Here is an 11,215-nt window from a genome sequence, read left to right on the forward strand (position 1 = left end):
ACAAAAATTAGCTGGGTGTGGTAGCATGTGCCTGTAGTCCCAGCTACTCAGGAGGCTGAGGCAGGAGAATTGCTCGAACCCGGGAGGCGGAGGTTGCAGTGAGCTGAGATTGTGCCACTGCAATCCAGCCTGGCACCTGGCGACAAAGTAAGACTCTATCTCAAAGTAAAAAAAAAGAACTCCTGGTGCCTGGAACGCTGACTGCTCCGTTAACCTCTAACACAAACAGCAACAATAGCATACAATGACAACAGTCATGACAAGAGACACTTGTGGGTGTCTTCTATCAGCCAGGCACGTTTCTAATTGGCACTCTAAAATATACTAACCATTTAGTCTGCACAAAACCTCACAAGGTAGGTACTATGAACACCCCGAATTTAGATGGGGAAACTGAGGCACTGACAGTTTAAACTGTGGAACTAGAAGGCAATTCTCAGAAGAGCAAAGCTCAGCAGAAGACAGCTGGAGAAGAATTTGCAAAGCCTGTTTCATTGTAGATAATATACATGTCCTCCATGCTTGGAGGAAGGACCCTGTGAAGTCAGGGTTCCCCTGGCAGAGGTGGAGGACAGGCATGCTGCGTCAGGTGGACTCAGTGGCCTGCAACTGTGGGCACTTCCTGGCCAGTGGCAAACAAACACTGGCAACGTCTGCTAATTCCATACTCAACGCAGTGACTGCCAACACGTCTTCATTCTGTCTGCTGGATGCCTTGTAAGCAGGAAAGCCTCTGGCCCTTGGAATAGGGAGGTCTACTACTCCGTGCCCACAAAAGCCCCCACCTTCCCATCAGAACCATGCCTCAGGCTCCAGTCCCACAGGTCCCAGCATCAAGAGAAAATATCCCACGGTGACAGAGAGAATGATGCTGTCCTGCAGGACCACTACGTGGACTGTGTGGCTACCCTGCTGTCTCCTTCTCCAAGACTCCCTCAACTCTTTGTTTGTTTGAGACAGGGTCTCACTGTTGATCAGGCTGGAGTGCAATGGCATGATCACAGCTCACAGCAGCCTCGGCCTCCCAGGCCCAGGTGATCCTCCCACCTCAGCCTCTCAAGCGGCTAGGACTACAGCACTCACCAACACACCTGGCTAATATTTCCTTCTTTATTTACGTAGAGACAGAGTCTCACTCTGTCACCCTGGAGTGCAATGGTACAATCTTGGCTCACTGCAACCTCCACCTCCTGGGTGGAAGTGATTCTTGTGCCTCAGCCACCTGAGTAGCTTGGATTACAGGTGTGTGCCACCACACCCAGCTAATTTTTGTATTTTTTGTAGAGACAGGAATTTTGCCGAGTTGCCCAGGCTGGTCTTGAACTCCTGGCCTCAAGAGACCCACCTGCCTTAGCCTCCCAAAGTGCTGGGATTGTAGGCCTGAGCCACCACACCTGCCCTCAAACTCCTTAAAAATTAGTATTTAGCAGAGGTCTTAGCGAAAACAGTGCACAGGAAGCAGTGTCACACCCTCAGGATCACACATCAGTGGTTCTTGACCTGATGTCAGGCGCAGGGCCAGGGCCTCAGTATTTCTTAGAAAGCTCCTGAGGTGATTCTACTGTGCAGCCACGTTGAGAAACTCTAACGCAGGATGCTGCCGTGGGGTAAATTAGTACCTTCCAAACTCGTGTTACAAATGGGGGGAATAAAAAGACTGAAAAGGGGGAGAAAGTCTTAAGGCATTGGGCTCTAAGTCTGTGTTTTCTAAACAGCAGTAAATTGCATCCGCCTCATAGCACAGGCACCCATGTCTTCCCAACGCTGTGCTCACCGGGACGGGGAAGCCTTCATATTCCAGGCGTAGCTGGGGGTCAGGGAAGGCAGCCTGCCAGCAATTCATGTGGGAGACCTCATCTGTTAGGTACACTTCCTGGAGCCAAGACCTCTTAGACGATTTCAGGAGGGTCCTGTGGTCACTCGATAAATACAACTGAAAATGACAGCAAGCAGATGCACTAAGTCAGAGCTCTGTGAAAAGCTGGGGAATAAAGAAGCAACTGACTGGCTGGATGGCAAGCACATTCAAAGCAGTTCTCAAAAACGCTGTTTCTACTGATCGTATGAGAAAGCACAATTTTCCTCTGCCTTAGAAATGCCATCTGGTGCACACACACACACACACAATCACACACACACGATCACACATTCTCACACACATACAATGATCACACACATACACACACACAATCACACATACACACATGATCACACACAATCACACACACACATACAATCACACATATACACACAAACACAATCACACACACACGATCACACAAATTCACAATCACATACGCACAATCACACACAATCACACACTCACAATCACACACATACACAATCACACACAATCACAATCACACACATACACCTACAAACACAATCATACATACACAATCACACAAATTCACAATCACACACACACATACACACACAATCACACCATACACAATCACATACACACAATCACACACTCTTACAATCACACACATACACAATCACACACATACACAATCACGCACAATCACAATCACACACATACATACACACAATTACACACACACACACACACACACACACACACACACCTCCAACTACTTTTGCTTCCTCTGAATACCAAACTCAATCTTCCTCTCTCCTTCCTACTTCCTGTGCCCTGTTCCCCTTTCAGGGTACAGGAACTGGATCAATGGGTTTTTTTTTGTCTTGTTTTGAGACAGGGTCTCGTTTTGTTGCCCAGGCTGGAGCACAGTGGCAATCACGGTTCATTGCAGCCTCCAACTCCTCCTGGGCTCAAGCGATCCTCCTGCCTCCCAAGTAGCTGGGACTGCATGTGCACACTGCCATGCCCAGCTAATGTTTTTTATTTTTTGTAGAGACAGGATCCCATTGTTTCCCAAGCTGGTCTTGAACTCCTGGGCTCAAGCAATCCTCCCACCTTGGCCTCCCAAAGTGCTGGGTTTACAGGTATGAATGACCATGCCCAGCGATGGATTAATATTTTATGTATTATAAATGATGTTGCATTAAACTCATCGCATGAAATGAATTATTCTTCAAGTCAATATCCTCACAGCTGATATTCATTTGTGAGCCTCCAAGGTGACCCACACCCCTCTGGAATTGATGTCCATGCTAGAAAATTATGTTGGCTATCTGGCTGCCTGTCATCTTGCCAAGAAGCTACCCCCATCCTCCTGAAAAGTCCACAATGTTAGTTCCTTGTTAGTTCTTCACTGGTTCAGCTCCACCCTGAGTGTGGAGGTAATTTCTGCATATTTTGACAGGTTTCCAATAAGCACCTTTCCCATGCAAGGCTGTGCTGTGAGCACTAGGGGAAAGGCAGAGATGTTACTGTCCTCAAGAGGTTCTCCACTTAGCAGAAGAGGTGGTGGAGCATGGAAACCGGAAGCACCTACATACACCTGCCTCGTGAGGGAGGTCCAGCAGACTCACAATGAGCTGGGGGACGCAGAGGTAGGAGCACAGTGCTTTCCTGGGGGATCAAAAGAGGCTCTGAGGAGGAGGCTGCAAAGCCAGAGGGGGTGAGCACATAGAGGGGGAGGGTTTATTACAGAGGGCTTCAGATGCCACAGCAAACAGCCAGAACTTCATTCAAAGGGCAATGGGGAGCTGCTGCTGATTCCAGTGAGGATGAGAAGTGACTAGACCTGTGTTTGTAAAAGATCGACCTGAAAAATAATTAAATTTAAAAATAAAAATAAAAATAAAATCAACCTGGCAGTACCCCATCTAGTATGGTCTGAAGTCAGGACAGACTAACAGGGAAAAACAGGGGGGGCCCAGGCTGCTGAGGGGCTGCACGCAGCATGAGAAACAGGCTAAAGAGCAGTGTGAAGGGAGAACAGGGCCTAGGAACAGAAGACGGGACCTGGGAATCAGCCGGACGTGAGTGGGAAAGGAAGATGGGCCCAAGCCAGATTCACCACTGGTTCTGGATGATGGTGCCTTTCAGAGCAACATGAAAACCAGAACTTAAAAAGGGGAATAAGGCCAGGTGCAGTGGCTTATGCCTGTAATCCCAGCACTTTGGGAGGCCGAGGCAGGAGGATCACTTGAGGCTAGGAGTTCAAGATCGGTCTAGAAAATATGGTGAAACCCTGTCTCTACTAAAAATACAAAAATTAGCCAGGTGTGGTGGCGGGCGACTGTAATCCCAGCTATGTGGGAGGCTGAGGCATGAGAATTGCTTGAACCTGGGAGGCAGAGGCAGAGGCTACAGAGAGTCAAGATCTCATAACTGCACTCCAGCCTGGGCAACAGAGCGAGCCTCTGACTCTTCAAAAAAAAAAAAAAAATTGGTAAATAATATCTATCTCAAACCACAAACTGCTTTGTTCACCTAAAGTAAAACAATAATAAAATCAGGAACTAACCCAGTAGGCCACTATTACATCAACGCTTCCATGAATGCCCCAGAAGTGCTTGCTAATTCAAAGACAAGAAACCAAAATTAGAGGTCTAAGAATGGGAGAAGAGAGAAAATGTCATCATTTGAAGATTAAATCACTGTCTGTCCAGAAAACATAAGAGAATCAACTGAAAAGGCTACAGAATTCATGAGTAAGTGGTTTCATCAGAGGTGAATATAAAAATCAATAGCCTTCTTATATAAGAGAAATTATTCTTTATACTATCAAATGTTCTATCTTTATTCTAGCAAGAAGACCTCTCTACAATAGCATCTGAAAATACAAAATACCAAGGAAAAACCCTTAACAAAATTGTTCTCAAACACATGTAAAGAAAACCACAAAATCTTACTGGGTGATATAAAATTTTGCTGAGAGAATAAATAGAGAGACACCTCAGAAGAATAAATATGGGAAAGCTACTAAATATGTGAATTTAGTTAATGTTACAATGCCAATCAAAATATAACAACAAGTAATCTTTTCCCCACAGGGGCAGAGGGACTTGGAAAAAATGACCATTATATTTAACTGAGAAATTAATTCCTAACGTAATTAAGACAAAGAAGTGTAATGAGAGGCAACAAGCCCTATGAGCCCTCAAGTCAAAGAGCTATGAATCCTATCATAAATCTCTAATAATTAAGACACTATAGTCCTAGAATAAAAATAGATAACTGGGCTGGGCGCAGTGGCTCATGCCTGTAATCCCAGCACTTTGGGAGGCAGAGGCAAGGGGATCACTTGAACTCAAGAGTTCAAGACCAGCCTGGCCAACATGGCAAAACCCTGTCTCTACAAAACAAAACAAAATCAAAATTTAGCCAGGCGTAGTGGGGTGCACCTGTGGTCCCCGCTACTCAGGAGACTGAGGCAGGAGGATTGCTTGAGCCGGGGAGGTGGAGGTTGCAGTGAGCCATGTTTGTGACACTGCACTCCAGCCTAAGCGACAGAGTGAGACACTGTCTCAAAAAAAAGAAGAAGAAGAAGAAGACAACTAGAGTTTAATGGATCAAAATAGAAAGCTCAGCAGTAGGTTGTATACACGCTAAGGGAAATGCCATGCATCTGCAGAGAAAGGAATAATTATTCAAGAGATAATAGATATAACTCACTAGTCATCTGGGAAAAAATAAGATATTCTTTCTTTTTTTTTTTTTTTTATAAAGACGGGGTTTCACTAAGTTGGTCAGGCTGGTCTTGAACTCCCAACCTCAGGTGATCCGCCCGCCTTGGCCTCCAAAGTGCTCGGATTACAGGCGTGAGCCACCACGCCCAGCCAAAAAATGAGATATTCACATAAAACCCTTTATCAAAATAAATCCCAAGTGGATTCAATAATAAATTTAAACAAAAGTCAAATTGTAAACATCTAGAAGCTAATGCAAGTTTTTCTTTTTATCAGATCTCTGAAGCAGTCTTTAAAAGCAATGGAAGGAATTACAAAAAAAAACACTGATACATTTTACTCAAGAATATAATATTAGGGCAACCATAACTTAAAAGCCAAGCAGCAAATGGAAATAATAGCAACACGTATGACAAAATTTAGTCATCGGTGGCATATAAACCCAAATCAATACAAAGGTAAAAAAACGAGATGATTTGCAGGAGAGAGGAGAGGGAGGGAGAAATGAAAAAAAAAAATTGAGAGAGAAAGAAAGAGATAAGAAAGAGAACAAACTTAAAATGTAGGAGAAATTATAAGTACCACAACATTTACATATCACTTTTTTCTTTCTATTTTGTTTGCTTATCAAATAAGCAAAGTTTTAAATTGTGATATTTAATACAATCAAAGAAGCAGTAGATAATTATTCTTATTTATTGTTGCTGAGAGTGCAAATTGGTACAGCCCATTACAAAAAGAACTCTTTATATGTATCAATACTTTTCAATGTGTTCGTATTCTTTGACTCAGGAATTCTATGCCCAAAAATCTATCCCAAAGGTAGAATCCCTAATTTGGAGTTTGAGAGGGGAAGCTTCGAGCATTTATACACAAATGCACGCTGGAACTTTACATAGGAGAGAGACATCTTGGGCCAAACCCACTGCCCAGAAGTAGAAGAAAGGTTAGGTAAATTATGATACTGCCACACAATTATATCTTAGGCTCTCATTAAATGTTACTGTCATTTTAAAAAGCTTTAAAGATGCTATTTTAGAAAGAATAATCTATCTGTATATTCATCTAAGTTTTAAAAAAATACATAGGAATATAAAAATAAACCAAAATGTTAATGGTGCTATCTTTGGTTAAGATATGGCAATTGACTCTCTTCTTTCAATGTCGATATTTATCAGGCTGCGACTTACCATCTGTGGGGTGTGAAAGTTTAATTGGTAGCACTGTTTCTTCTTCTTTTTTTTTTTTTTTTTTTACAGAGGGTCTCTTTCTGTCAGGCTGGAGTGCAGTGGTGCAAACCCTAGTTTCTGCCTTCCAGTTTAAGCAATCCTCCCACCTCAGCCTCACAAGTATCTGGGACTACAAGAACATACCTGGCTGATTTTTTAAAAAAATTTTGTTGACATGGGGTCTCACTGTATCACCCAGGCTGATCTACAACTCCTGGCCTCAAGTGATCCTCTTGCCGTGGCCTCCCAAAGTGCTGAGATTACAGGCATGAGCCACTGCATCCAGCAGGCAGCACTGTGTTTTCTTAGTGGTACCAATAATACAAACGCTACATCATATAGCAAAGAAATCTTCAATAAAAAATGTGATACAGTACTAGCTCTGCTACTTATGGAATGGCTCGAGTCAGAAATCACTTAACCTCAGTTTCTCCATCAGTAAAATAAAGGTAAAACAGTCCCTACTTCAAAGTCACATGTGGAGAGTTAAAATATGTGAAGCATGCCTGGCATATTGTAACGTAGATTCATACTCACCATCTTATAGATGAGAAACAGGCTCAAAAAACATTAAATAACTTACCCAAATTCCCATCCCATAGGTACACACCTGAAATTCAAACCCAAATCTGTCTGGTTCTATCATCCTTCCTAATCCCCAAGGCTCCCTGACTTATGCAAATTTAAGCATCTTATATTGTCCTTACTCCCATATTGGGCAAAAATCCGACCATCAGAAGTTTAAATTCAAAAGTTGTCAGGTGATATGCCTTGCTAGCATCAGTGACATTTGACAGGTGTCAGATGGTTATTAATGAATTCAATCACTTAACTGACAGGTGGAAGTGGTATAAACTTGCTTTTGGCCAGCTACCCTGAGAAACGGTTTTCCTCTCTTACTCTTTAGCTTTTAGGGGTGTATTTTTTATAATTTGGGAAGTTAAAAGAAAAGACTGGCTTGGCCCAAATCTGCCTGTGAAAAGCTGCAAGCTGAAACCACAGTGAAGTCAGAGATGGAGCCCATGTATCTGGAGCTCTCGGTCCACGTCATTAGATAGTTATGATCCCATTTTGGGCAAGAGAAATGACTGATCCAAAGGAGACATGCAAAGTGATAACTTACCATTTTGTTTTCAAATCCTCCTGTTATCCCCAGGCTAAAGTCCTGCCCATATCTGAGGACTTGACCAGTGGCGTCTCTGTGTACACTGTCAGTGGACAATAAATATAATGCAAATGTGAACTCTCAGTATTAGAATCATTCTATGACTATTTTTTATGCATGCAATTTTGTTTATAATCAGTTTTTTCGAAGATTTGTATTCACATACTGTAACTGAATTAAATAATTAAATAAAAGGTCTTTTCTTTTGGTCTTAAAATCCAGTTAGTAGCCTACTCCCTGCCCTGTACCATAGCTAGCACACAAAGCATCCCCACTTTGTGAGCTTCTGGTTAAACTAAGCGCACCATGCTAATGTACACTAAGGAATTCTGGTCAAGTGCACTGGTATCTTCAGAGAGAACCAAGGCAACACATTTGTAGACATTTAATACAATTCCCTCGTAATCCTTCAGGAAACAGACGTTGTGATCAATTTTTAGTTGTCTTAACATATATATTCAAAAGAAATCTAAATTAGAACTTGAAGAACTGTCTAAATACCCTCTTTTTTCCCCAGGCTGGAGTTCAGTGGTGCAATCTCGGCTCACTGCAACCTCCACCTCCCAGGTTCGAGTGATTCTCGTGCTTCAGTGGCACGAATAGCTGGGATTACAGGCACCTGCCACCATGCCCGGCTCATTTTTTGTATTTTTAGTAGAGACAGCGTTTCGACATGTTGGCCAGGCTGGTCTCAAACTCTGCCCACCTTGGCTTCCCAAAGTGTTGGGATTACAAGTGTGAGCCACTGCACCTGGCCCAGCAATTCTTACATTGCTGTTCTACAAATTATAATAGTTTTTTTGTTTTGTTTTGTTTTTTTCTACACACCTATAATCCCAGGATTACAGGAGGCTGAGGCATGAGAATCTCTTTTTTAAAATTATTATTATACTTTAAGTTCTGGGGTACATGTGCAGATCGTGCAGGATTGTTACATAGGTATACACATGCCATGGTGATTTGTGCATCCATCCCCCCTTCCCCGCCCCCACCATCTACATTAGGTATTTCTCCTAATGTTATCCCTCCCCAATCGCCCCACCCCCTGCTATCCCTCCCCCAGCCCTCCCACCCCACCCCCAACAAGCCCCAGTGTGTGATCATGTATCTCTTACTTCTCTAAGGATTTAATTGTTCATCTTCAAAATCTCTTCAAGCACACTTTTAATTTTAAAAGAGCAAATCCCATCTAGTGCTACCTTGTATTAAACTATATATTTTTGTTGTTAAAAATAACATAGCCATATTAAGAACAATGAAAACACTCAAATGTGCTCAAAGAGTTCGAAAATATTATAGGGAATACCCACTTTGCTTTCAGGCAGAATATGGATTTAATTCCCTGGATCTAATACTTATGATTTAAGCATTTTGAATTGAAAACAATTATCCTGCTGTCTAAGGTAAAAAGCAGTTGTAAAGTTCCCTTGACAATAATTCTCGAGGTAATCAAAGCAAGATGAAAATCACAGAAAATCTTCACAAAACCTTCCCTCCAGTCAGCGGCTCCAATACCCAGGTATCTTTAAGCTACAGGTGAAACATATTTATGATGAAAATTAAAGTCTCTTTACCTCAAAATGATAAAAGTGTTTCTACCAATTGGGGTCTTGGCTTGAACGGCGCTCAGGCCACAGGGCACCTCTAATTCATCTCTCAGATGGCACTGAATTTCATCTGGAGTCATACACAGGCTCAGGTCCCCACCCAGAAACATATCAGCTTCCACAGCAGGATCATCGGGATTCACAAGCATAACTTTGTCACCATAATGAATATAACCATCTTCAGTTATGGAAAGTTGCATCTACAATTTTAATAGTAGTTTATTACATAAACCATGCAATTCCTCAACAGTCACTGCTAAGGCAATTTTATTCCTTCTCAGACTAGTATCCACTTCATTCAGGATTTCATTTGGATCCCCTGGAACCCTTAGTTCCTTCTTCCTTTCCCTTCCCGTTTGCCAAGGCAAAGCTCCCAATAATCCCGAATGAAGTCAAATGAAGCTGGTGAAAATCACAAGGATTCACCCATTATTCTAGAAGTTCAACATTCATTGAAAAATTTCTCAATTGCCAACTAAGGGGCATTTTACTTATTTATATATTGACTCACTTATTTCTTTATTTGCAAAATGCAGGTAAACATGATTTAGGGCAGACTTCCCTTATGTTTCTAAAATCTTAGAAGAATTCAAAACACTGCAAATTTTATTTTTAAAACTGTTATTTTCCAAATGGTAACTCAGTTATGAATATTTTTTCTTGCTTAACATATACTCACACCAGGTTCAACAGAATTTTGAAAACAATGTTTGAATTTAAAGATACCGGTCTTAAAAGATTCTTTTTCAGTCTTCTACTTCTCTGTATAAGGAGTTTCCCCTTGTCTCTCTTCTCTAAGAAGTCTTTCATGAGCTCCTAGTTAAAGAGAAAATCAACAACAGTAGCCCTAAATAATACAGATGTTCGTATTCATAACTTTTAGGTCAGAAGCTCTTCCAAGTTGAAAAAGCAAAATTGGAGAACAAAGAAGTAATGTGAGCATAATGGGAATGATGGGACATATTTAGCATTACCTTAATGTTTTTATTACATTATAGAATGTTTAGAAAAATAAGAAAGGCAAAACAAAGAAAAAGAATCATCACCAGGAATTACTCCAGCTTGATTCTATCCTGAGTGACATTTGGAGGCCGTGTCTCCCCTGCTGAGGTTTCCCTTGACTGTGTGATGGCTAATACTAGAAAGTCCACCCCTCCCCAACCTGACCCATACACGAATGGCTCCGAACCTTGTTAAGACTACCTTGGGAGACTACAAGGCAGTGAGGGCAACGTCAATAAAAGCAATGCTCAGGGTCATTTAAGAGGGCAAGCGGCAGGGTAGGAGTGCGGAGGGATATTATTTCTACCTAGAGCCTGTGTCCTCACCTGGTCCACAACCTGAGACTCTAAGACTCTAAAAAACAGCGGGGACCAGGCGCAGTGACTCACGCCTGTACTCCCAGCACTTTGGGAGGCCGAGGCGGTGGATCACCTGAGGTCGAGAGTTCGAGACCAACCTGATCAACATGGAGAAACCCCGTCTCTACTTAAAATACAAAAATTAGCCAGGTATGGTGGTCTGTATCTGTAACCCCAGCTACTCAGGAGGCTGAGGCAAGAGGATCGCTGGAACCGAGAGGCAGAGGTTGCGGTGAGCCAAGGTGGTGCCACTGCACTCCAGCCTGGGCCGAGATGGCGCCATTGCAC

The 11,215-nt window shown here is 42.5% G+C and overlaps 1 protein-coding gene across 2 annotated transcripts in view; it reads right to left on the reverse strand.

The window, feature by feature from the left end:
- The window catches only part of CFAP161 (cilia and flagella associated protein 161), a 33,928-nt gene extending 22,975 nt beyond the window's left edge, over positions 1–10,953 (reverse strand). The window contains exons 1-4 of one of the 2 annotated variants that reach the window (XM_017509182.2): positions 10,293–10,952; positions 9,534–9,766; positions 7,918–8,002; positions 1,775–1,933 (exon numbers count right to left, since the gene is read on the reverse strand). In XM_017509182.2, coding sequence (XP_017364671.1) covers positions 1,775–1,933; positions 7,918–8,002; positions 9,534–9,766; positions 10,293–10,376 — 561 coding nt within the window. In that variant the 5' untranslated portion in view covers positions 10,377–10,952. Of the gene's footprint in view, positions 1–1,774; positions 1,934–7,917; positions 8,003–9,533; positions 9,767–10,292 lie in introns of both variants that reach the window. The other variant, XM_037731590.1, reaches the window with a different exon arrangement.
- Positions 10,954–11,215: the final 262 nt, after the last annotated feature.

Source organism: Cebus imitator, unplaced genomic scaffold, assembly GCF_001604975.1.
Source record: "Cebus imitator isolate Cc_AM_T3 unplaced genomic scaffold, Cebus_imitator-1.0 Scaffold410, whole genome shotgun sequence".
Lineage (NCBI taxonomy): Eukaryota > Metazoa > Chordata > Mammalia > Primates > Cebidae > Cebus > Cebus imitator.